This window comes from Terrapene carolina, unplaced genomic scaffold, assembly GCF_002925995.2.
Source record: "Terrapene carolina triunguis isolate 2854851 unplaced genomic scaffold, T_m_triunguis-2.0 Scaffold391, whole genome shotgun sequence".
Classification (NCBI taxonomy): Eukaryota; Metazoa; Chordata; order Testudines; family Emydidae; genus Terrapene; species Terrapene triunguis.
The window spans coordinates 25,231-47,010 of NW_020664742.1; the positions used below are offsets into that span (position 1 = coordinate 25,231).

The following is a 21,780-nucleotide window of genomic DNA, read 5'->3' on the forward strand; positions in this document are numbered from 1 at the left end:
GCTTTGATCTGTACACTCAGTACTTATAATCACTTAAAGTCTATCTTTCTGTAGTTAATAAGTTTGTTTTATATTTTTTTACCTAAAACAGTGTGTTTTGCTAGAAGTGCTTGGGGAATCTGCTCTGGAACAGAAACTGGTGCATGGTCCTCTCCACACTGAGAGAGGGGAGGACTGAGTAATAAACTTATACTGGTCAGGCCTTTGACCACGGCAAGACGGTACAGCTCTGGGGTCTTAGGCAGTGGAGCTGGTGGGGAGCTGTCTGGAACCTCTCTATTGTTAATTCATGAATGGCTGAGGAGAAGCATTCATGTAACTGCAGCTGGGTGTGTCCCTGCCTGTGTAGATGTTTGTGGGACTGCAGGACCGGGAGCGGTCTGAAGCTTTTCATAGCCTCACAGTGTGAGAAGGGGCCCGGATTGGTATGTCAGAGGGCTCAGCAATACCCCAGTTCCAGGTTGCACCCTGGGGAAACCCGTCACACCCTTCCACAGGCAAGAAGCTGCCAGCTCAGCTGCTATGATTTGCAGTTCCCTCCAGGGAAAGATTTCTGAGCAGGGATGTCAATGGACGCTGGCCTTACCAGTCTGATTTTCTGTTCCTCCTCCAGGATGAAGAGGTTTTCTTTCTGAATGTAATACTCCGCTGCATCAAGCATGGCCTTCTTGGGGACAAGCCCCACCAGCTGGGAGCCCACCACGGGCAGGCTCAGCTCCTGCAAACAAGGACTAGCATTTAACAGGCCTCTAGCATTACAGTCCCACAGCCTGGCCACCTCTCCCACTGCCCCCGACTCCTGATCCGCACCAAGGGGTGCACCGGACTCGAGCAGGACCTTCCCATTCTAGGGGTTGGGACTCATAGTCAGAGATCTCACTTTGCTGGTCCTTCCTGCTGCTGTTTGGGCCCAGCCACTGACCCCTCACTCCCATTCGCAGCACATAGGATCTGCACAGCTGGTCACCTGCTTGCCTCCCCTCCCCCAGTTCTACAGCAGTGAGACCTTAATGTCACAACGGGGGCCTGCTGCCACCATGCCCCTCACTCTGAGGGGTAGACATCCCAGTGTGCCTGGTGCTTATGGAGAAATGCCATGGAAGGCCGTACACAGGTGGGAGGGAGTGGGCTGGCTGGCTGGCTCCCTAAGGGATAAGAAGTAGGTGTATGCCATTTAGCAGCCTCCTGAAAACATGGGAGGAGGAGAGGATAGCTGGCAACTCACCAAACGAGGCCATCTAGACTCCCTCCCGAAAGGCACTGAAGGTAGGGTACAGAAGCAGAGGGGACCCCACAAATAACCTTGGCGTCCAGGGTGTTCCCTGTATATGCTCATAGATCTTAAGCCTAAGCCAGCAAACTTGGACATGCCGCTGTCCCACACCACGTGACTGCCAGTCCGGAGGGGACTGTGCAGCAGCTGGCACGTCTCATGAGGCACACATTCCTGCTCCCTTAATGCCTTAAGTATGGAGGGTAGGTTGTGGCTCCCTGTGTATTCACATACACACCTCCTACAAGACAAGCTCTTATGGCATAGGCATAAGGACTTTCTCTTGCTCCACCAGCCACGGGCACTTTGACTGTAATTTTACTTCTCTGAAGGAGGCTGGTTGCGCTGGTTAAAGCTGCTTCAAACTTGCATAGCACCTGTGCAACTCACCCGGGCATCTTTGCAGACCTCCTCATAGACCGTGTGGAGGGAGGTGATTTCGAAGTCCAGCAGGTTTGTAGAAACCTGGGCAATATTCTCCTCATCCAAGTACCAGCCCATGCCTTGGACCTTCTTCAAACGCCCAGGCTGAAAAGAACAACACACTTCAGAGCTGTGTTGGCTGATGAGCCAACTCAACCCTGGGAATAAGCCTGCAAGAGAGAAAGCATTCTGCAGATGAGGGGAACTGACTGATACACAACTGGAGGTCACTAGCCCACAGCTGTAAATATTCGGGTTTGCTGATGACCCAGAAGTAGCAGCAGCCAGATATTGTACTGTGAAGGAAGAAGAGTCCATACTGATAATGGATAAAGTTGCCTTCATATTTACTTGTACAGATTTAATGGAGTGGGACTATGCCCCTTACCGACTCCCCTCTAGTTATTTGTTCTGCTCCATTCGTTGCATGGGGCCTTGCATACTAATAGAAATGGCAGGTCCCTTGCTTGAGGAACTTACAGGCTAAAGACTGTGGGCACAGATAAGAACATAACAACATAAGAATGGCCATACTGGGTCAGACCAAAGGTTCATCTAGCCCAGTATCCTGACTTCCGGCAGTAGCCAATGCCAGGTGTCCCAGAGGGAATGAACAGAACAGATGATCCATCCCCTGTTGCCCATTCCCAGCTTCTGGCAAACAGAGGCTAGGGACACCATCCATGTCCTCCTGGCTAATAGCCATTAATGGGCCTATCCTCCATGAACTTATCTAGTTCTTTTTTGAATCCTGTTATGGTCTTGGCCTTCACAACATCCTCTGGCAAGGAGTTCCACAGGTTGACAGTGTGTTGTATGAAAAAATACTTCCTTTTGTTTGTTTTAAATCTGTTGCCTATTAATTTCATTTGGTGACCCCTAGTTCTTGTGTTATGAAGAGTAAATAACACTTCCTTATTTACTTTCTCCACACCAGTCATGATTTTATAGACCTCTATCATCTCCTCCTAGTCGTCTCTTTTCCAAGCTGAAAAGTCCCAGTCTTATTAATCTCTCCTCATATGGCAGCCGTTCCACACCCCTAATAATTTTTGTTGCCCTTTTCTGAACCTTTTCCAAGTCCAATATATCTTTTTTAGATGGGGCAACCACATCTGCACGCAGTATTCAAGATGTGGGCATACCATGGATTTATATAGAAGTGATATGATATTTTCTGTCTTATTATCTATCCCTTTCTTAATGATTCTCAACATTCTGTTCACTTTTTTGACTGCCACTTCACATTGAGTGGATGTTTTCAGAGAACTATCCACAATGATTCCAAGATCTCTTACTTGAGTGGTAACAGTGGTAACCCCATCATTTTATAGCTATAGTTGGGATTATGTTTTCCAATATGCATTACTTTGCACATATCAACACTGAATTTCATCTGCCAGTTTGTTGCCCAGTCACCCAGTTTTGAGAGATCCTTTTGTAGCTCTTCACAGTCTGCCTGGGACTTAACTATCTTGAGTAGTTTTATATCATCTGCAAATTTTGCCACTCTCTGTTTACCCCTTTTTCCAGATCATTTATGAATATGTTGAACAGTACTGGTCCCAGTACAGACCCTGGGGGACACCACTATTTACCTCTCTCCATTCTGGAAACTGACCATTTATTCCTACCCTTTGTTTCTTATTTTTAACCAGTTACCAATCCATAAGAGAACCTTCCCTGTATCCCATGACAGCTTACTTTGCTTAAGACCCTTTGGTGAGAGATCTTGTCAAAGGCTTTCTGAAAATCTAAGTTCACTATATCCACTGGATCCTCCTTTGTCCACATGCTTATTGACCCCACTCAAAAAATTCTAGTAGATTGGTGAGGCATGATTTCCCTTTACAAAACCCATGTTGACTTTCCCTCAAAAAATTATGTTCATCTATGTGTCTGACAATTTTGTTCTTTACTATCATTTCAACCAGTTTGCCCAGTACTGAAGTCAGGCTTACCGGCCTGTAATTGCCGGGATCATCTCTGGAGCCCTTTTTAAAAATTGGCATCACATTAGCTATCCTCCAGTCATTTGGTACAGAAACTGATTTAAATGGTAGGTTACATAGTAGTTCTGCAATTTCATATTTGAGTTCCTTCAGAACTCTTGGGTGAATACCATCTGGTCCTCGTGACTTATTACTGTTTAGTTTATCAATTTGGTCCAAAACCTCCTCTAATGATACCTCAATCTGGGACAGTTCCTCAGATTTGTCACCTAAACAGAATGGCTCAGGTTTGAGAATCTCCCTCATATCCTCAGCCGTGAAGACTGATGCAAAGAATTCATTTAATTTCTCCGCAATGGCCTTATCGTCCTTGAGTGCTCCTTTAGCATCTCCATCGTCCAATGGCCACACTGGTTGTTTAGCAGGCTTCCTACTTCTCATTTACTTTTCAAAAAAATTGCTATTACTTTTTGAGTCTTTAACTAGCTGTTCTTCAAATTCTTTTTTGGCCTTCCTAATTATATTTAAACACTTCATTTGCCAGAGTTTATGCTCCTTTCTATTTTCCTCGGTAGACTTTAACTTCCACTTTTTAAAGGATGCCATTTTGCCTCTCACTGCTTCTTTTACTTTGTTGTTTAGCCACGGTGGCACTTTTTTGGTTCTCTCACTATATTTTTTAATTTGGGGTCAGTGGTTCCATGTTATGCCTGCTCTGCCCATACTATGCATTCCAGTACAATACTCCGCAGTGCATTTTCACATGTTATGCTAACAAAGACCGTAAGCTCTCCTGCCAGACTGACTGAGGGTATTTCCACACTGCACTAGGAAGTGTGAGGCAGCTTTGATCTTGCTAGCGAACAATAGCAGTGAAGTTGCAGCATCACAGACTGTAAAGGCCATGTGGGACCCTGTGTGTGTATATCAGTGACTAACCCATGCTGCTCAGCAACACTGCTATTGGTACCCACCCTATCTAGATCAAAGGAAGCTTGGGTTTGTCCTCACATGCTGCAGTCACCCCTCTGATTGCAGTGTAGACAGACCCACAGCCTAGCTCCAGCAAACACGTGTTTTATGCTGAAAGCAACGTGGCCACAGAAACCAGTAACGTTCCTCCCAACAAAAAATACAACAAACAAACAAACAAACACATCCTGTTTTATTTATGATGACAGCCTTGGCGTCCAGCCTCCATTGCTCAGCCCCAGAAACCCACCCTCAAGCTCCTTCCAGATGGATCCCTCTAATCGCCTGCTCAGATACACTCCCATCCTTTGGAGCACATGATTCCCACGGTCAGACAAGGGAGTCCATCCTGAAATCTTTCCTGTCTGTGAGCTCAGCTGGGCCCCCTTTGGCAAGTGCCCCCTGCTGCTCTCAGGCTGTTGGGTCACATGAGAGATTGACAAGGCAGTTCTATAACGTGCAAAGTAGCTCTGGGTGCTGCGGAGAGTCATAAGCAGCTTCCCTTCTTTCCCAGATCCAGTAGATGGGTCCTCAGACAAGGCTCTGGGATGGCCCTGGGGGATGACTCAACTGACACACTTAGAACATGGGATACTCCACTCCCATGTACAGAGTTTGATGAAACAGAACAGACACCACCCCGACGGGAACCAAGTACACACCTGCAGGGACATCATGCCTGCCCTTAACCAGAGAGCACCATCATATACTATAAATGGGTAGATATGTCAAGGAATATAGGAACCACCTTACATTAATCAAAGCCTCATATGCTCTTCACCTCAAAGGTCATTTGTTGCCTGCTCAAACAAGCCAATGTTGCTATAATAAAGGTTGCATTTACCCAGCTTACTCTGATCTAAGGACCCTAAATTCCTCCTCCCCTTGAACCATAATTCAGCAGCATGAAAATAGCTGAGGGGGGTAGTAGACCTGTACAAGCCCAGTTTGTAATTTTTGTACAGATCAATTCCGGTGTAGCCTGTAACACAAACTGGCACCAGTCTCCCTTACTTTGGGACAGCAAAGTTGGACAACTCAAATCTGGAGAATTGTGGAATTAGGAGTGGGTGGGAGAGGGATTTATTCATTTGTTTATTTTTGAGCCAACGCTCTAGTTATCCAGTGCCCTCTCCCACTGAAGCCTGATTATTCTGAATAAGGAACTTAATGGGCTTACCTGGTCCTTCGCACGGCCCTGCTCCCGGATGTTGAGAGCAATCCGATGCGCCAGCTCCTTTGTGCACAGGAGGTTGATGTTGTACGCAATGAGGAATGTACGCGCACCAGTGACTGTGGCTCCCCATCTTGGAACAAAGGACGCAGAGCCAAAATCAGGAACCCACTCGGCCTTTGTGAGCTTAGAAGAGAGTGAAAGAAAGGAACGAAATCCATTGAAAAGAAACTCCTCATCGTTTAAGGTCAGCCGGGTTTATTTGTCACTCCAGAGAGCTGATTGCAAGTTAATTCAGAATTCATAGACTGTCACAGGAGACATGGTGCATTCCTCACTCAGAGCTATTCCACGCCCAGTCTCCAGTACTGTGTGTTAGTGTGTGTGTTCCGCTGGAGCCAAGAGCCCCAATCTTAGCACAAGGCAAAACAACATCTGGCTCAAACAAATGACTAGGGTGGAGAGGAAGGACAAGGTCACAATGGAACCACCATGCTGAGCACAGTCCGCAGCAGCCTCAGTGCAGCACACCGGCTGCCTAGCCAAAAGAACACGTTCTGAGTGCACACAAAGTATCTGGGAAATTCCTGAACTACTCAGAAGTGCTCCCTCTTCTCCCCATGACCCAGCACAACCAGCTTTATTAACCTTTCCTCAAATTTCTCCCAATGCCCCCTCTTGGCTGACACCAAACAAGAGACATTTCAGCCCCTATGGGAGACTCTAAGAAACTATTAGGAAATGAAAACAGGAGCTCACAGAGCTGCCAAGTTCTGTACAGCTCCGTGGGCCACATGTCTTACCAGCAACCAACCATTGCTGACTCCCTCTGGGCACCCCGGGCCGTGGGACAGGTCTGGTGGGGAGGTACAAGCCATCCCTCACACCATGGAGAAGGTAGTGATGGGGGACTGGGGAGATGCAGGGGGCGCTTGGCGAATGGGGCAGCCAGAGTGAATGGGGAGCCATTGATTCACAGATCCATAGAGCTTAAGGCCAGAAGAGACCATCAGATCATCTCGTGTGACCTGGGCAAAGAAGTCCCGCAGTTACCCCTATATTGAGCCCAATGACTTGTGCTTGGCTAAAGCCAATCTCTTCGACAGTCATCCAGTCTGGAGTGGAAGACATCAGGAGATGAAGAATCCACCACTTCCCTTGGTGGTTGGCTCCAATGGCTAATCACCTTCATTGTTAACAGTCGGTGCCATACTTCTCCTTTGCATTTGTCTGGTTTTAGCTTCCAGCCATTGCTGTTTGCTCTGCCTTGCTCTGCTAGACTAAAGAGCCCTTTAGTACCCAGTATTTTCTCCTAATGAAGATACTGGGTATCAAGTCACCGCAAAGTTTTCTTTTTGATAAGCTAAACAGACTGAGCTCATTAATCTCCCACTGAACAGCATTTTCTTCAGGCCTCAGATCATTTTGTGGCTCTTCTCTGCACCCTCTCCAATTTTCCAACATCCTTTTTAAAACAGGGACCCCAGAACTGGGCACAGTATTCCAGCATTGTCTCACCAGTGCCATGCACAGAGGTAAATCCGGCCCTACTTCTCCACACTCCCCTCTCTACACATCCCAGGATCGCATTAGCCCTTTCTGTATCACCATCACACCGGAGCTCATGTTGAGTTGCTTTCCACCCTCCTTTCAGCGTCACGGCTCTCCAGGTCACAGCGCCCCACCCTGTCGGCATCCCTTCTTCATAGATGTATATAACTTTGTATTTGGCTGTATTAAAAAGCATTTTGTTTAAATGGGCCCAGCTTACCAAGTGATCCAGATCACGCGGTATGACTGCCTTGTCCTCACTATTTACCACTCCACCAATCCTTGTATCATCTGCCAATTTGCTCAGCAGTGATTTTATATCTACTTCCAGCTCAATGATGGAAATGTTGAGCAGCATCAGGCCTAGTGCCGATCCCAATGTAACCCTGCTGAGAACCGCCCCATTTGATGGTGATTCCCCATTGACAACTACCCTGGGCGATCTGTCCATTAGCCGGTCCTTCATCCATTACCAGGCGCTATTGATGCTGTAGAGTGCTAATTTCAAACAGTGTTGTGTGGTACAAAGTCAACGGCCTTCCAAAAGTCAAAGTGTATTACTACAGCTACACAGTTACCTGCATCAACCAAACATGTGAGCTCCTTAAAGAACGACAATAGGTGTGTTTGACATGACCTATTTCCATAACACTGCCTTGAGTGGCAGTAATTATATCCCTGTCCTCAAAAGCAGTATTGATCGAGTCCCATATCAGCTCTCCCACTGAGGACCAGGGGATTTCAGGGAGTCAGAGACTGACTTTGGAGGAGGAAGCCAGGGGGCTTGGTTGGAGATGGGAGAAGGATTGAGGGAGGGCCTGAGACAACTAGGAGACATTTCTGGGATGAGGCCTGTAGAAGCTGTGGGCCAGGAGATCATTCGGATGAGGCCTGTCACAGCTGGCGGGAGGGGGTTGTTTGGATGAGGCCTGTGGCAGCTGGGGGGGAGGGGGGGAGGGATGAGGCCTGTGGCAACTGGGGGGGGGGGGGGTGTTGGGATGAGGCCTGTGGCAACCGGGGGGTAGGGGGGTCGTTGCGATGAGGCCTCTGGTAGCTGGGGAGTAGGGAGGTCGTTGGCTTGAGGCCTGTCACAAGTGGGGGGTGGGAGGCTGTTGGGATGAGACTTTTGGCAGCTGGGGGGCCAGGGGTTTATTGGGATGAGGCCTGTGGCAGCGGGGGAGGGGGTTGGGGGGTCATTGGCATGAGGCCTGTGGCAGCTGGGGCCATGGGGGTTGTTGGGATGAGGCCTGTGGCAGCTGGGGCCAGGAGGGTTGTTGGGATGAGGCCTGTGGCAGCTGGGGGACAGTGGGGTCATTGAGATGAGGCCTGTCACAGCTGGGATTCAGGGGGGTCATTGGGATGAGGCTTGTGCCAGCTGCGTGGGAGGGGGTCATTGGGATGAGGCCTGTGTCAGCTGGGGGGCAGGATGGTCATTGGGATGAGGCCTGTCACAGCTGGGATTCAGGGGGGTCATTGGGATGAGGTCTGTGGGATCTGGGGGCAGGGGGTCGTTGGGATGAGGCCTGGGGCAGCTTGGGGGCAGGAGGGTTGTTGGGATGAGGCCTGTCACAGCTGGGGGACAGAGGGGTTGTTGGCATGAGGCCTGTAGCAGTTGGGGGTAGGTGGTCGTTGGGATGAGGCCTGTGGTAGCTGGGGGGCAGGGTGATTGTTGGATGAGGCCCAGGGTTGGCAACCCTCCCAGTTTTGCTGGGAGTCTCTCGGAATCGGGCTCTATCTCCCAGAGGCTACTGCAGCCAAACCGGGAGATTTTAGGGTGCTAAAAGTATGGTGGCGCAGCTGGGTTAAGGCAGGCTCCCTATCTGCCCTGGCCCCGTGCCGCTCCTGGAAGCGGCCAGTACATCACTGTGGCCCCTGGGGGGCAGGGGTCTCCTTGCGCTGCCCACCCCCCGAGCACCGAGTCCACAGCTCCCATTGGCCGGGAATTGCCCCCAATGGGATCCGTGGGGGAAGTGCCTGCAGGCAGGGGTAGCGCACGGAGCCCACTTCCCACCCGCCAGGGGCTGTAGGGACGTGCCGGCCACTTCCAGGAGCGTTGCCAGGCCAGGACAGGCAGGGAGTCTGCCTTAACCTAGCTGCGCTGCCGACTGGGACCCACCCAAGGTAAGAGCCACCCAGTCGGAGCCGGCACCCCGCACCCCTCACCCCCTCCCGCACCCCAACCTCCTGCCTAAGCCGTGAGCCCCCTTCTGCACCCATACTCCATCCCAGAGCCCGCCCCACTCACCCCCTCCCGCACCCCAACCCACTCCCCCAGTCCTGAGCCCCCTCCAGCACCCAAACTCCCTTCCAGAGTTTGCACCCCGCACCCCTTCCTGCACCCCGCACCCCTGCCCCAGGCTCAGTCTGAAGCCCCCTCCCACACTCCAAACTCCTTGGCCCCAGCCCAGAGCCCGCACCCCTTCCCACACCCAAACCCCCTGTCCCAGCCCGGAGAAAGTGAGTGAGGGTGGGAGACAGCGAACGATGGTGGGAGGGGGGAGGGAGGGAGGCAGAAGCGCGGGGCCTCAGAGAAGGGTCAGGGCAGGGGCATGGCAGGGCCTCGGGGAAGGGGCAAGTCAAGGGTTTGGCAATCCTAATGAGGCCTGTGGCAGCTGGGGGACAAGGGGGTCGTTGGGATGAGGCCTGTAGCAGCTGCAGGGCAGGGAGGTGGTTGGGATGAGGCCTGTGGCAGCCGGGAGGCAGGGGGGGTCGTTGGGATGAGGCCTGTCTAGGGTTGCCAACTTTCTAATTGCACAAAACCGAACACGCTTGCCCTGATCTTCCCAGATGCCCCGTCCCTGCCCCGCCCCTTCTCTGAGGCTCCACCCCCTTTCACTCCATTCCCCCTTCCTCTGTCGCTCGCTCTCCCCCACCCTCACTCACTTGCTCATTTTCACCAGGTTGCGGCAGGGGGTTGGGGTGTGGGAGGGGGTGCGGGTTCCAGGATGGGACCAGAAATAAGGGGTTCTGGGTGCAGGAGGGGGATCTGGGCTGGGGCTGGGGCTGAGGGGTTTGGAGTGTGGGAGGGGGTTGGGATGAGGCCTGTGGCAGCTGAGGGGCGGGGGGTTGTTGGGATGAGGCCTGTCACAGGGTCTCCCTTCTTCCCCAGCTTTCTGGAAACAAGTCACTGATGCCACCAGCTCCTGCTCATTCGTCCCATCATCCTGGCTCCAGCTTGGCTGGTGCCAGGCAGGAGGGCACTGCAAAAAGAGGAGAAATGCCCCCACAGGGAGGCAGAGCCTGAGCTGAGGCATCCTGGCAGCCCTCTGGCTGTGCGAGGTGCTGTGCGGATGTGGGGGCATAGGGCTCAGACCCTGGCCCTGGGCGATGAATGGGCACCTCAGCGATAGCATCACAGCACAGAGACAATCCTTCACTCACACCCTGGAAAACACTGTCCTGGGGCAGGGCCAAGCCTGGCTCCTGGAGGAGTTTGGCCAACGACTTCACTGGGCACAGGGTTAGGCTCCTCCCCTGGGTTTACTAGACTCATCTCAGAAGGGGGCGCAGCCTTGAGGGGCGAGATTTGTAAAGCCAATTGTACCACAAATTGTTAGACATACATTTTTCATTGAAAAATTCCAATTTGGGTTGACCAAAATATTTAGCAAATTTGTATAGAAAAAAACAAACAAATTCATAAGAACATACTAAGAAGAATGGCTATACTGTGTGAGACCACTGGTCCATCTAGCCCAGTGCCTCTCAACCTTTCCAGACTACAGTACCCTTTCAGGAGCCTCATTTGTTTTGCCTACCCCAAGTTTCACCTCACTTAAAAACTATTTGCTTACGGAATCAGACATAAAAATACAAAAGTGACCCAGCATGCTATTACTGACAAATTGCTGACGTTCTCATTTTTACCACATCATTATGAAATAAATCAACGGGAATATAAATATTGTATTTACATGTCAGTGTATAGTATATAGAGCACAGTATAAACAAGTCATTGTCTGTTTGAAATTTTAGTTTGTACTAACTTCATTAGTGCTTTTTATGTAGCCTGTTGTAAACTAGGCAAATATCTAGATGAGTTGATGTACCACGTGGAAGACCTTTGAATAAAACCTAAAATTCAACAAAATTTCCCCTCCAGTTTTTCAGTTTGGTCAGTGAACCAAAAACCTGGTTATTTGCACAGCAGTAATGAAGGCACTGCCGGCAGAACATCTCTTGGTCACTGTGGCATGCGTCACCAGGTGTTACTCCATGTAACTCCACTGGAATGAAGACAGTTATGCCTGGGTGAAACTGGGGTGTCAGAGTGAAGAATCAGGCTCAGAGCTTGTACCACCACTTGGAGAAGTGGCTTATTCATCTCCACTTGTTAATAGCAGATGAAACTGAGCAAAGACAAAAAGTTTTGTTTCAGGTTGAACAAAATGTTTGGTTTGGCCCAAAATGATCTGTGTGTGTGTGTGTGTGCGCGCACGTGTGCATGCATGTGTGTGTATATATATTCAATTCATTGATAATTTTTTTAAAAAATTGGTTTGGGACCGACCCAATTTTTCCCCCAATTTTTTGGAATGGCTGGCAAACTGAAAAATCCCTTATTCACACAGCTGTAATCCGAATCCGGCAAACCCACAGGGCACGATTACATGCCTGTTGCACTGAGGTTATACTGTACATATCACAGCCATGGCCACACACAGGGTGGGAGCTGGGCTTTCACTGCTTCAAGAACTGTATCAAATGTCCTAACAAAGCACAGCCAGCCCCTAATGAGAATCGTTACACTGTCCCCTAATGCCAATTCCAGGTACTGCAATTAGGCAAAAACAGCTCTGAAAAAGGTAGCCAATCACCAGCTTTCAGCATGGGATTTCACCCTTTCTTAGCAGTCTAAAGTGCTAGAAATATCACAAGAAATAGCTGATCTTCCACTTGCTCCAGGGCTGGTCCAGCACTTTTAAGAACCTCTTTTATGCTCAAAAAGACCAAGCACTTCAGGCTTATCAAGTTCACTGACTTTTTAAATTCATTTCAATTTTTAAAATAACCAATAACCTGCCTTTGCAAGGCTCTAGGGCTCAGCTTGTTAAATGTATTTAGGCACCAAAGACACCTAAGCTCATTTGAAAATCCCATTAGGCGCTTCTGCATATTTAGGCACCTAAATACTTGTAAAAATCTGGCCCTAGAAGCCCCGACACACCTTAACAATACAACACAATCTCAGCAGCATTAACAGGATCAGCTCAGCAGCAGCTCCGCTGGCCACCTCCAGAAACTCCTTTCCACCCCTGCATGGCCTAGGAAGGACAACCTCAGCCCTCCAAACACCCTTTTGCCGCACGCCTAGAAAGTCACCATATGGACGCTACTGTCAGTATTGCTAGCCCCAAACTTTTAAAAGTCATGAGTCGGGACCCCCAAAATGGTGAGAGGCCTTAAAAATCATGAGACTTAAAAATAAAAAGACTGAATAAGAAATGTCAGGTCCTTTCTATTTGCCCTCTGGCTTCTCAGACCTCGGCTGCACTCAGGTCACATGTTTGTTTTTCTCTGTAACCAAGAGAGCTAGAAACTTCCTTTGTTTAGGAAATAAAAGCCAAGAGTCTCACCTCATCAGATGCTTCCAGGAGCTGGGGCTTTAACAGACACACCAAATACCAGGACACTCATTGCAAAATCACAAGTGTTGGCGACACTGTATTGTGGACGAAGGCAGGCAGCAAATTCCAGAGTCTCGGAGCCCTGGTAGACATCACCCAGCCAGCCCCCACCTCTCCTCTGCTCAGGTGAGGCAATGGGAAGCTGCCCACTTTCTCACACACAACAGCACATGCATATTTCCCACAGCTTTCCAAAGCAGAAGCAAGAAGAGAAAAGTATCGAGGAGGTGATTACCATCACTAACTGAGTGCTGACGCTGTACAGGATGCAAACTAAGACCCAGGCCTTCCCCTTCCCCAAGGAATTTGAAAGTTTTTAAGGTAAAAGTCTCCTCCAGTCACAATACCCGTATTTGGCTTGTGCATTTTCAGAGCCAAGTGGAAAACACCATTCAGGTGGTGATGTCAAACTCTCTAGTCAACATCCCATCCAGGCCCAAGGTCGGCCATTCCTCCCAGCCTTAATAAAGTGTTTTCCCTGGAATGAAAAGTGTATTGAAGGCAGCTGTCTGGTCCCTAACACTGTGATACTATCGAAACCCCCTCCTTAGGCAAAGACAGGTCCAGTGCACAAGCCCACCTGACGCCCAGCTGGCAGACTGTAAGTGTAACAGTGAAAACGCCCAGAGCATCCACGGAGGCTCCCTCACTCTAATGTGAGCAGCACCCCTTTGGTTCCATGTGCAGCGTGCTGCTCCCTCCCCACCGTTCCTAGACACCACGAGGACTCTAACCTTTTCAGGGAGGGCTTCGTATTCCCCGGCTCGGATTGCTGGCAGAGATTTCCTGCTCTCCTTCTGCGCTGCTTCTCCGTACAGGTACACTGCAAGAGAAAATTCATACGTGACGGATCACTGGCCTGGAGCCATCCAACACATGCATGTTAGTGTGGGTGCGGAAACTGGGAAAAGCCCTGGATAGCTCCCAAGGTGTTCAAATACAGGCCAGCTCTAACATAATGCACCAAGGCAATGAACACCACATTCGGCCCCCAGTGAAATCACGCATACGGACAGCAATAAAAGTTCTCGGGTTCTAAATCAATAACTATGTTTGTGTAGGCCTGGAAATCACAAATATACACTGAAACCAGCTTCTCCTTCATTTGCTTAGCCAAGTCACGAGTTAGCGATTCGGCACTTTCCCTGCCACCAAGAACAGAGGTAACGTACGACGTGCTCTCAGCAGGGCCTATACATTTTTACTAGTACTCCCAAGAGTGCCTACTAATTAGGGCTTAAAATTTGAAAAGCGGCTAGTGGTTTTGGGTGCCTCCAGTCCTGAGACTCTTCGAGTGAGCTGAGCTTCTGAAAGGCCTGAGCAGCCCACCTCTACATCAGACTCTCTCAATTGTCTCTCAAGTTGGGCTCCCCAAATCACTTGTGATATTTTGGGAAACCTTGGCCCTCCTTGCTCATGTGTGACAGATTTCAAAGCTCATACACTTCTCTTGCTGGGATAATTGAATGGCAGACATTTTAGCCTAAATTAACTCTTTTAAAAGGGGTTTATTTGTTTTTATCATGGCAGGACAGTCCCAGTGCAGAATCGGAGCGGAACAATGTATTGTGTCTATGTGAGCACGGGGGAGATGGTGGAATTACTGAAGAGGTCAGAAAAGAGGTGTATACAGACAGACTTCTCTCCCCTCCCCATCACCAACTCACCAGGCACGCCCAGCTCCACTGACAATTGCTGCCCAAACAGACTGGCACAGCGAATGCATTCTTCCATGGTGACATTCCTCACTGGGATGAAAGGACAGACATCCAGGGCACCCATCCGGGGATGTTCTCCTAGGAAAGCAAAGTGTTATGTTTATAAGAAGCACACGGAATCTTTTAAAGGGGATAAGCAACATTCCAGAGATGTGCACAGAGGCCTGGAGGGGCGTGGAGGTGTGTGGGGGGAAGGGGAGGGGAGGGGAGGGGAGGATGAGCCAGTTTAGATATGGCCGGACTTTATTTATTCATTCCTTATGATCTCAGGACTAGACTAACCCCCCTCCTGCGTCAGGGCCATCGACGTCACAGGACTAACCAATTACACTGTATGTGCTCAACTGTCCGCCTTGTTTATTCCAGCCCAAAAGAAAACGACCACAAGTTCAGGGTCGTCAGAGGGAGATGTGGAATCTCTGCTCCTATCACAGCCTGCACCTGCCCGGGTAGATTGGTTGGCCTCCCACAGGACATGGGGAGGCTCTGTTTGAAAAGTGACTGCCCTTTGTGATTGTGCAATGTAGCTCCAGCTGCAGGGAGCGCACAGCTCCCCCTGACAGCTGCCGCTCAGCTTCCATTGTACATCACAGGGAGGAAAAATCCTTAACGTCATGAGACCGGAGAGGGAGAGCCGTCCAATAGCAATCTGAGTAGTGCTCCCAGGGAGACCCCGTGACCCGAGCACAGCCCGCCCTCATGGGCCTGAAGTTGCTGCTCTCTGTTGGCTTTGGCAAATCACCTCAGCCAGATCCATGCTGGACCTGACAGCTGAGACCTTCGGCAGTAGGCTGTGCCACAGCTCACTCCCCTGGGCCCCGCCAAGCAGCACCTACTCCTGCCCCACCACCACTCTGATCACCTCTGTGCTTGCCCATGTCAATGAGCTGAAAAGCTACTCTGGCTGCACACAGAGCCCCCTCGACGACGGCGTCTGGACTCCCCACAAAGGTGTAGACCGTCCGATTGGTGGACGGGCCGGCATCTACATCCAGCAGGACGCACCCCGGTGTCTGAGAGATGGCCTCGCCAATGGCATTGATCACCTGCAAGAGAGCACAGCCGAAGAAGGGGGCTCCGCCAGGCCCATTAACGCTTCCTCTCAATAGGCAGCCCAGCATGGAGTCTGCTAAAGAAAGGAGCCGAGACATGGCTGGGTTTGTTAATGCTTCACATGCACCCCCAAAAGTGAGCCGAGAGCCAAACTTTGGCTCGCAGAGGAATCATTCACGTTCAAAGCACTAACATCACCCTCCAGCTCCAAATCACAGCCTGCACCGGGGACTGAAAAGTAGCTGCTCAGTGTAATCAGAGCAATGTAGGACCCGAAGGGACCTTGAGACGTCATCTAGTCCAGTCCCCTGCGCTGAGGCAGGACTGTGCTGAGACTTTCTGTGCTCGAGGCCCTGAGAACTGTCTGTGCTGTGTTCCAGACATACAATAAACCCCTCTGATTTAGGCAGGCTAGAGATCACGTGGCATTGCTCCCTCTGGGGGTGGAGGCCCTGAGGGTCCAGAGCGAGTGAACTCCCGGAGGTGGCCCATGGTGAGAGACAGGCGTCCTGAAGGCTCAGAGGTGCGGTCCTGGGAAGCGACGGGACCAGAGGGCCTAACCCCAGAGAGTGCAACCTTCATGAAAGGATGTCACACTGAAGGAGGTTATTCCCGGGGACTGTACGGAGCCGAGAGAGCACCGGGCCTGAGAGTCCGTGACACATACATTTTTATGTCAGTGTATGAGTTAATTCAGTTTTCAATACCCTTGTTGTTGTCCACTTAGAAATATACTGATAATTTTCAAATCAAGCACAAATTCTGGTATACAGTCACCTGCATTAAAGAAACAGAGTAACAATATTTTACAGCACGAGCATTACTCAGGGAAGTTGTTTATGGACTTTCTCAAGACAATCAGATTGTAGGTCATATGCAACCTGTGTCAGCTTGAAAACGTGGCTCTCTCCCCAACAGAAATTGGTCCAATAAAAGACATTACCTCCTCCGCCTTGTGTCAGGAGTGAGGCTCTCAGCTGCGTCTGCTCAGTACTCCTGACACCCTAACGAGCCCGCCAGGCTGCCGGAAGGACTGGTGGAGGAAGCCAGCAGGCCACTTTTTAAACATAGGAGCAGCAGTAGCTCGCTGGCTGCTCATAGAATCATAGAATATCAGGGTTGGAAGGGACCTCAGGAGGTATCTAGTCCAACCCCCTGCTCAAAGCAGGACCAGTTCCCAACTAAATCATCTCAGCCAGGGCTTTGTCAAGCCTGACCTTAAAAACCTCTAAGGAAGGAGATTCCACCACCTCCCTAGGTAACCCATTCCAGTGCTTCACCACCCTCCTAGTGAAATTTTTTTTCCTAATATCCAACCTAAACCTCCCCCACTGCAACTTGAGACCATTACTCCTTGTTCTGTCATCTGGTACCACTGAGAACAGTCTAGATCCATCCTCTTTGGAACCCCCTTTCAGGTAGTTGAAAGCAGCTATCAAATCCCCCCTCATTCTTCTCTTCTGCAGACTAAACAATCCCAGTTCCCTCAGCCTCTCCTCATAAATCATGTGCTCCAGCCCCCTAATCATTTTTGTTGCCCTCTGCTGGACTCTTCCCAATTTTTCAACATCCTTCTTGTAATGTGGGGCCCAAAACTGGACAAAGTACTCCAGATGAGGCCTCACCAATGTCGAATAGAGGGGAATGATCACATCCCTCGATCTGCTGGCAGTGCCCCTACTTATACAGCCCAAAATGCCGTTAGCCTTCTTGGCAACAAGGGCACACTGTTGACTCATATCCAGCTTCTCGTCCACTGTAACCCCTAGGTCCTTTTCTGCAGAACTGCTGCCTAGCCATTCGGTCCCTAGTCTGTAGCAGTGCATGGGATTTTTCCGTCCTAAGTGCAGGACTCTGCACTTGTCCTTGTTGAACCTCATCAGATTTCTTTTGGCCCAATCCTCTAATTTATCTAGGTCTGTATCCTATCCCTACCCTCCAGTGTATCTACCACTCCTCCCAGTTTAGTGTCATCTGCAAACTTGCTGAGGGTGCAATCCACGCCATCCTCCAGATCATTAATGAAGATATTGAACAACACCGGCCCCAGGACTGACCCTTGGGGCACTCCGCTTGATACCGGCTGCCAACTAGACATGGAGCCATTGATCACTACCCGTTGAGCCCGACGATCTAGCCAGCTTTCTATCCACCTTATAGTCCATTCATCAAGCCCATACGTCTTTAACTTGCCAGCAAGAATACTATGGGAGACCGTAGCAAAAGCTTTGCTAAAGTCAAGGAATAACACATCCACTGCTTTCCCCTCATCCACAGAGCCAGTTATGTCGTCATAGAAGGCAATTAGGTTAGTCAGGCATGACTTGCCCTTGGTGAATCCATGCTGACTGTTCCTGAGCACTTTCCACTCCTCTAAGTGCTTCAGAATTGATTCCTTGAGGACCTGCTCCATGATTTTTCCAGGGACTGAGGTGAGGCTGACTGGCCTGTAGTTCCCCGGATCCTCCTTCTTCCCTTTTTTAAAGATGGAAACTGCATTAGCCTTTTTCCAGTCATCTGGGACCTCCCCCGATCGCCATGAGTTTTCAAAGATAATGGCCAATGGCTCTGCAGTCACATCCGCCAACTCCTTTAGCATCCTCGGATGCAGCGCATCTGGCCCCATGGACTTGTGCTCGTCCAGTTTTTCTAAATAGTCCTGAACCACTTCTTTCTCCACAGAGGGCTGGTCACCTCCTCCCCATACTGTGCTGCCCAGTGCAGTAGTCTGGGAGCTGACCTTGTTTGTGAAGACAGAGGCAAAAAAAGCATTGAATACTTTAGCTTTTTCCACATCCTCTGTCACTAGGTTGCCTCCCTCATTCAGTAAGGGGCCCACACTTTCCTTGACTTTCTTCTTGTTGCTAACATACCTGAAAAAACCCTTCTTGTTACTCTTAACATCTCTTGCTAGCTGCAACTCCAAGTGTGATTTGGCCTTCCTGATTTCACTCCTGCATGCCTGAGCAATATTTTTTTGTCTTCTGCTGACAGTTTTATTTCTGGTTTTGAACTTTATGGTGGGGGCACCTAGCGCAATGGCCTGATGCCCCTTTTATACACCTCCAAATACACATGAGAGTTACACACAAAAGCTATGCTAAAAATGCTAATGCTGCAAAGTCAAACACTCAAAAGTTCGGAAATGCCAGAAACAAGGTTGCCTGTGGACCATTAACAGAGCCCCCTGGTGAACACGCAGGATTGCACCGCCTTCAATGACATGATCACATGCTATTTTTTCCACCAGACTCCTGCCTCTTTCGGTGCCCAGGGGAGCACTGGGGGGGCGAGACACCCAGTGGGTTTCACAGATTTTTGCTGGCAGCAGAGGAAGGGTGAGACTCAGAGATCCCAGGCTCGGGGGGGGGGAGGGGGGAGGGGAACATGTTCTCTAGAGGTCACAGACCCTTCTTCCCCATCCCCTGAAACCTGTCCTTGTCCCAGTCCTGCCTCTTCCCCACACCTGGCTCCTCATCCCAGTCCAATTCTCCTCCCCTTGCCGGTTCCAGTCTCCACTCCTCCGCTCTCCCTCTTCCAGCCCTTTGTGCAAGCTGTCTAGCTCTCCAGTCACTTCCACACACGCTGGCTCCCCATCCCAGGCTGTCTCCTTGGCTTCCCCATCCCGCCTCAGTGCCCTGCCCGGCTCCGTGTCCCAGTCTCCTCCTCAAACGGCTGCCCAGCGCTGGGTGGAGCATGCTCAGTGCAGACAGACTCGGCAGGGCATTAGAACTCAGGCTGCATGTGCGCAAACTGATTTTTCAGCAGCTTGTGAGGTGGCCAAATCGGGGTGGATTTTTAGAGGTATTGCAGAGGCACCTTCCGGACACAATGGCCGGGAACGTCACGTTTCCAGTGCCTTCTCCAAACACGGGGGCTCTGGAGCTCCTCATAAGAAAGGGGGTCAGAATATTTTAACATGGGCAAACCGATGTATTTTTCCCTGACCATTTTCTCAGAAACGACTGAACTGTTCGGGGTGAAAAAAGTCAAACTGAAGATCAGGCTGAGGACAACATGGAACATTTCAGCTCAAATGGTTAAAGTTTGGCAAACTTATAAGCAACTGAATCGGGGTCTTATAATGGGAAGTGCCGGTGCTCCCTGGCCCACCTGTAATTAACGCTGGGAGCTTCAGGGAGGAGGCGCAGCACTGCGCCGGGACCAGAGGGCAGCAGGAGGGAGCGGGGATTCCAGCTGCTGTTCTTCGGGAAGAGCAGGGCAGTGAGCTTGGCCTTGGGCCTTTCCAGCACTGGCCGGGCGAAGGAAACCTCTAACAGCAGCAATGGAGCAAGGGCAGGGCATGGCAAGCGCACAAGCCTGCCCTCACTGGAGAACCGGAGCGAGGCTGCTCAGTGCCAAAGCCCCTGGAGCTGGATGGTCTCATGGCACTGGGGAAATTAGCCTGCTCCAGCCAGGAGCGCTCCGGGGGAGGGGGTATGGGATGGCATCCTCGCTCAGCCCCAGCTCGGATGATGTGGGACCCAAGCCACAGCCGCAAGTCTCCCCAGAGGTGATCTGGAGCACATGGCTGTGACATGCACACCGCAGGGCCTGCTCCCCACCCCTGGAGCTCAGGGAGTCTCACCCCGGATTCCCATGGGAGCATTTGAGAGGCGCCGGGGGAGGTGAGGTCTTTGGGCCTTGCACCCTGGGGGCCACGCTGTAAGCTGCCGCTGATACGTGCCGGAGGAGCTGTCATCTGAGGACAAGTTACAAGCATTAACTCCGGCCCAAACGCCATCGCTTCGGCCCAGAGGCAATCAACACAAAGCAGCACCCAGGGCAGGTGAAAAGCAAACAAGCCAAGGCCCTTGCACACAGTTTATCTCCACAAAGCGAGTCACACGGCCCCTTACCTCTTTGTTATTGCCCTCGGAAAAGTTGGGGACACACTCCACCAGTTTGGACATCGTGCTGGTTTCGTTCCTGCCAGGGGAGTGCCTTGGCCTGGCCGCACTGGGTTGTTCAGTTTATGTAATGCTGGGTGTTTGCTCTGACCTGTGTGGCTGCAAAAATGGAACTAGAAGAGCAGGAGCCTTATACGGCCTAGCCAGTGACCTTTCCCAATCTCCAGGGTTTCTCATTAACTACCCGAAACTGCAGCCAATAGAAGGAGAGTTTCTTAATTAAACAAATAAGAGGAAACTTTTGGCAGGGAAGCCCATCTGGCCTCTAGTTACTGGCCTGAGTCTACTGTCTGTTACGTTGGTGTCACTCAGGAGTGACTCCCCTGCACTCACGGATCATTTGTACCTGGAACGTTAATGGGCAAGTCTTGCTCTGTTATAACCTGGGCTTCAGTCTCTGTTGTCAGGCTGTTGTCTGATTCAGTTTCATTAAGAGCAGCCAATACTTATTTACCCGTGTAACAGTAGTTCTAAAATACAAATAAAATACAAACATATGTTTCTGTTACAACAGAAAAAGACACAAATTCTACCCCAGTTCATAGGCTCTCTTCTCCCCCCCCCTCTTTTTTGTATCCTGGGCCCAGCCTTGTTGAGGTTACGAGGACTCTGCCCCCCAGGAGAGTGGAAGGGGAGCCCTTGAGGTCAGGCAGGCCTCTGGGTAAATAGAGTGGGAGCGAGTACTCAGATCCTTTCGCTAGCCCTTTTAACCAGGGTAGTGTATAAGCCAGGAAAGTTCCCCACAATAGCGGGACCGTTCCCCCGCTTACATAATTGGCGTCACAAACAGGATCCTATCCATAGGATCCACCCCTTTGGTTTACTGGTTGAGTTCTAGTAGCACTGTCCAGGCCTAGTCGAGAACCCTACCATGGCTGGAATTGAAGAACTACGGGCCCAGTTTGCTGAACTTCAGCGCAGATTATCAGACCAAGCTGAGGCATTACAACAAGCTAGAACAGAACAGAGAGAAGCCTTATCGCTGACTAAGGCAGTAATAGACCAACAGGTATCAGAAGCTAAGAAACCCCCTACTATTTATGTCCTACGGGAACAGACGGTCACAGAGTTTGGTGACTTCCTGACTAGACCAGGAGACATTATGGTAGAGGAGTGGGTCAAGTCTG

General features: G+C 50.4%; 1 protein-coding gene across 3 annotated transcripts in view; it reads right to left on the reverse strand.

The window, feature by feature from the left end:
• The window catches only part of FTCD (formimidoyltransferase cyclodeaminase), a 31,847-nt gene extending 11,061 nt beyond the window's left edge, over positions 1-20,786 (reverse strand). For 2 of the 3 annotated variants that reach the window (XM_024204076.3, XM_024204074.3), the window contains exons 1-7: positions 20,603-20,786; positions 15,553-15,819; positions 14,640-14,768; positions 13,707-13,795; positions 5,801-5,980; positions 1,664-1,801; positions 587-718 (exon numbers count right to left, since the gene is read on the reverse strand). In XM_024204076.3, coding sequence (XP_024059844.1) covers positions 587-718; positions 1,664-1,801; positions 5,801-5,980; positions 13,707-13,795; positions 14,640-14,768; positions 15,553-15,811 — 927 coding nt within the window. In that variant the 5' untranslated portion in view covers positions 15,812-15,819; positions 20,603-20,786. The remainder of the gene's footprint in view (positions 1-586; positions 719-1,663; positions 1,802-5,800; positions 5,981-13,706; positions 13,796-14,639; positions 14,769-15,552; positions 15,820-20,602) is intronic. The other variant, XM_024204075.3, reaches the window with a different exon arrangement.
• Positions 20,787-21,780: the final 994 nt, after the last annotated feature.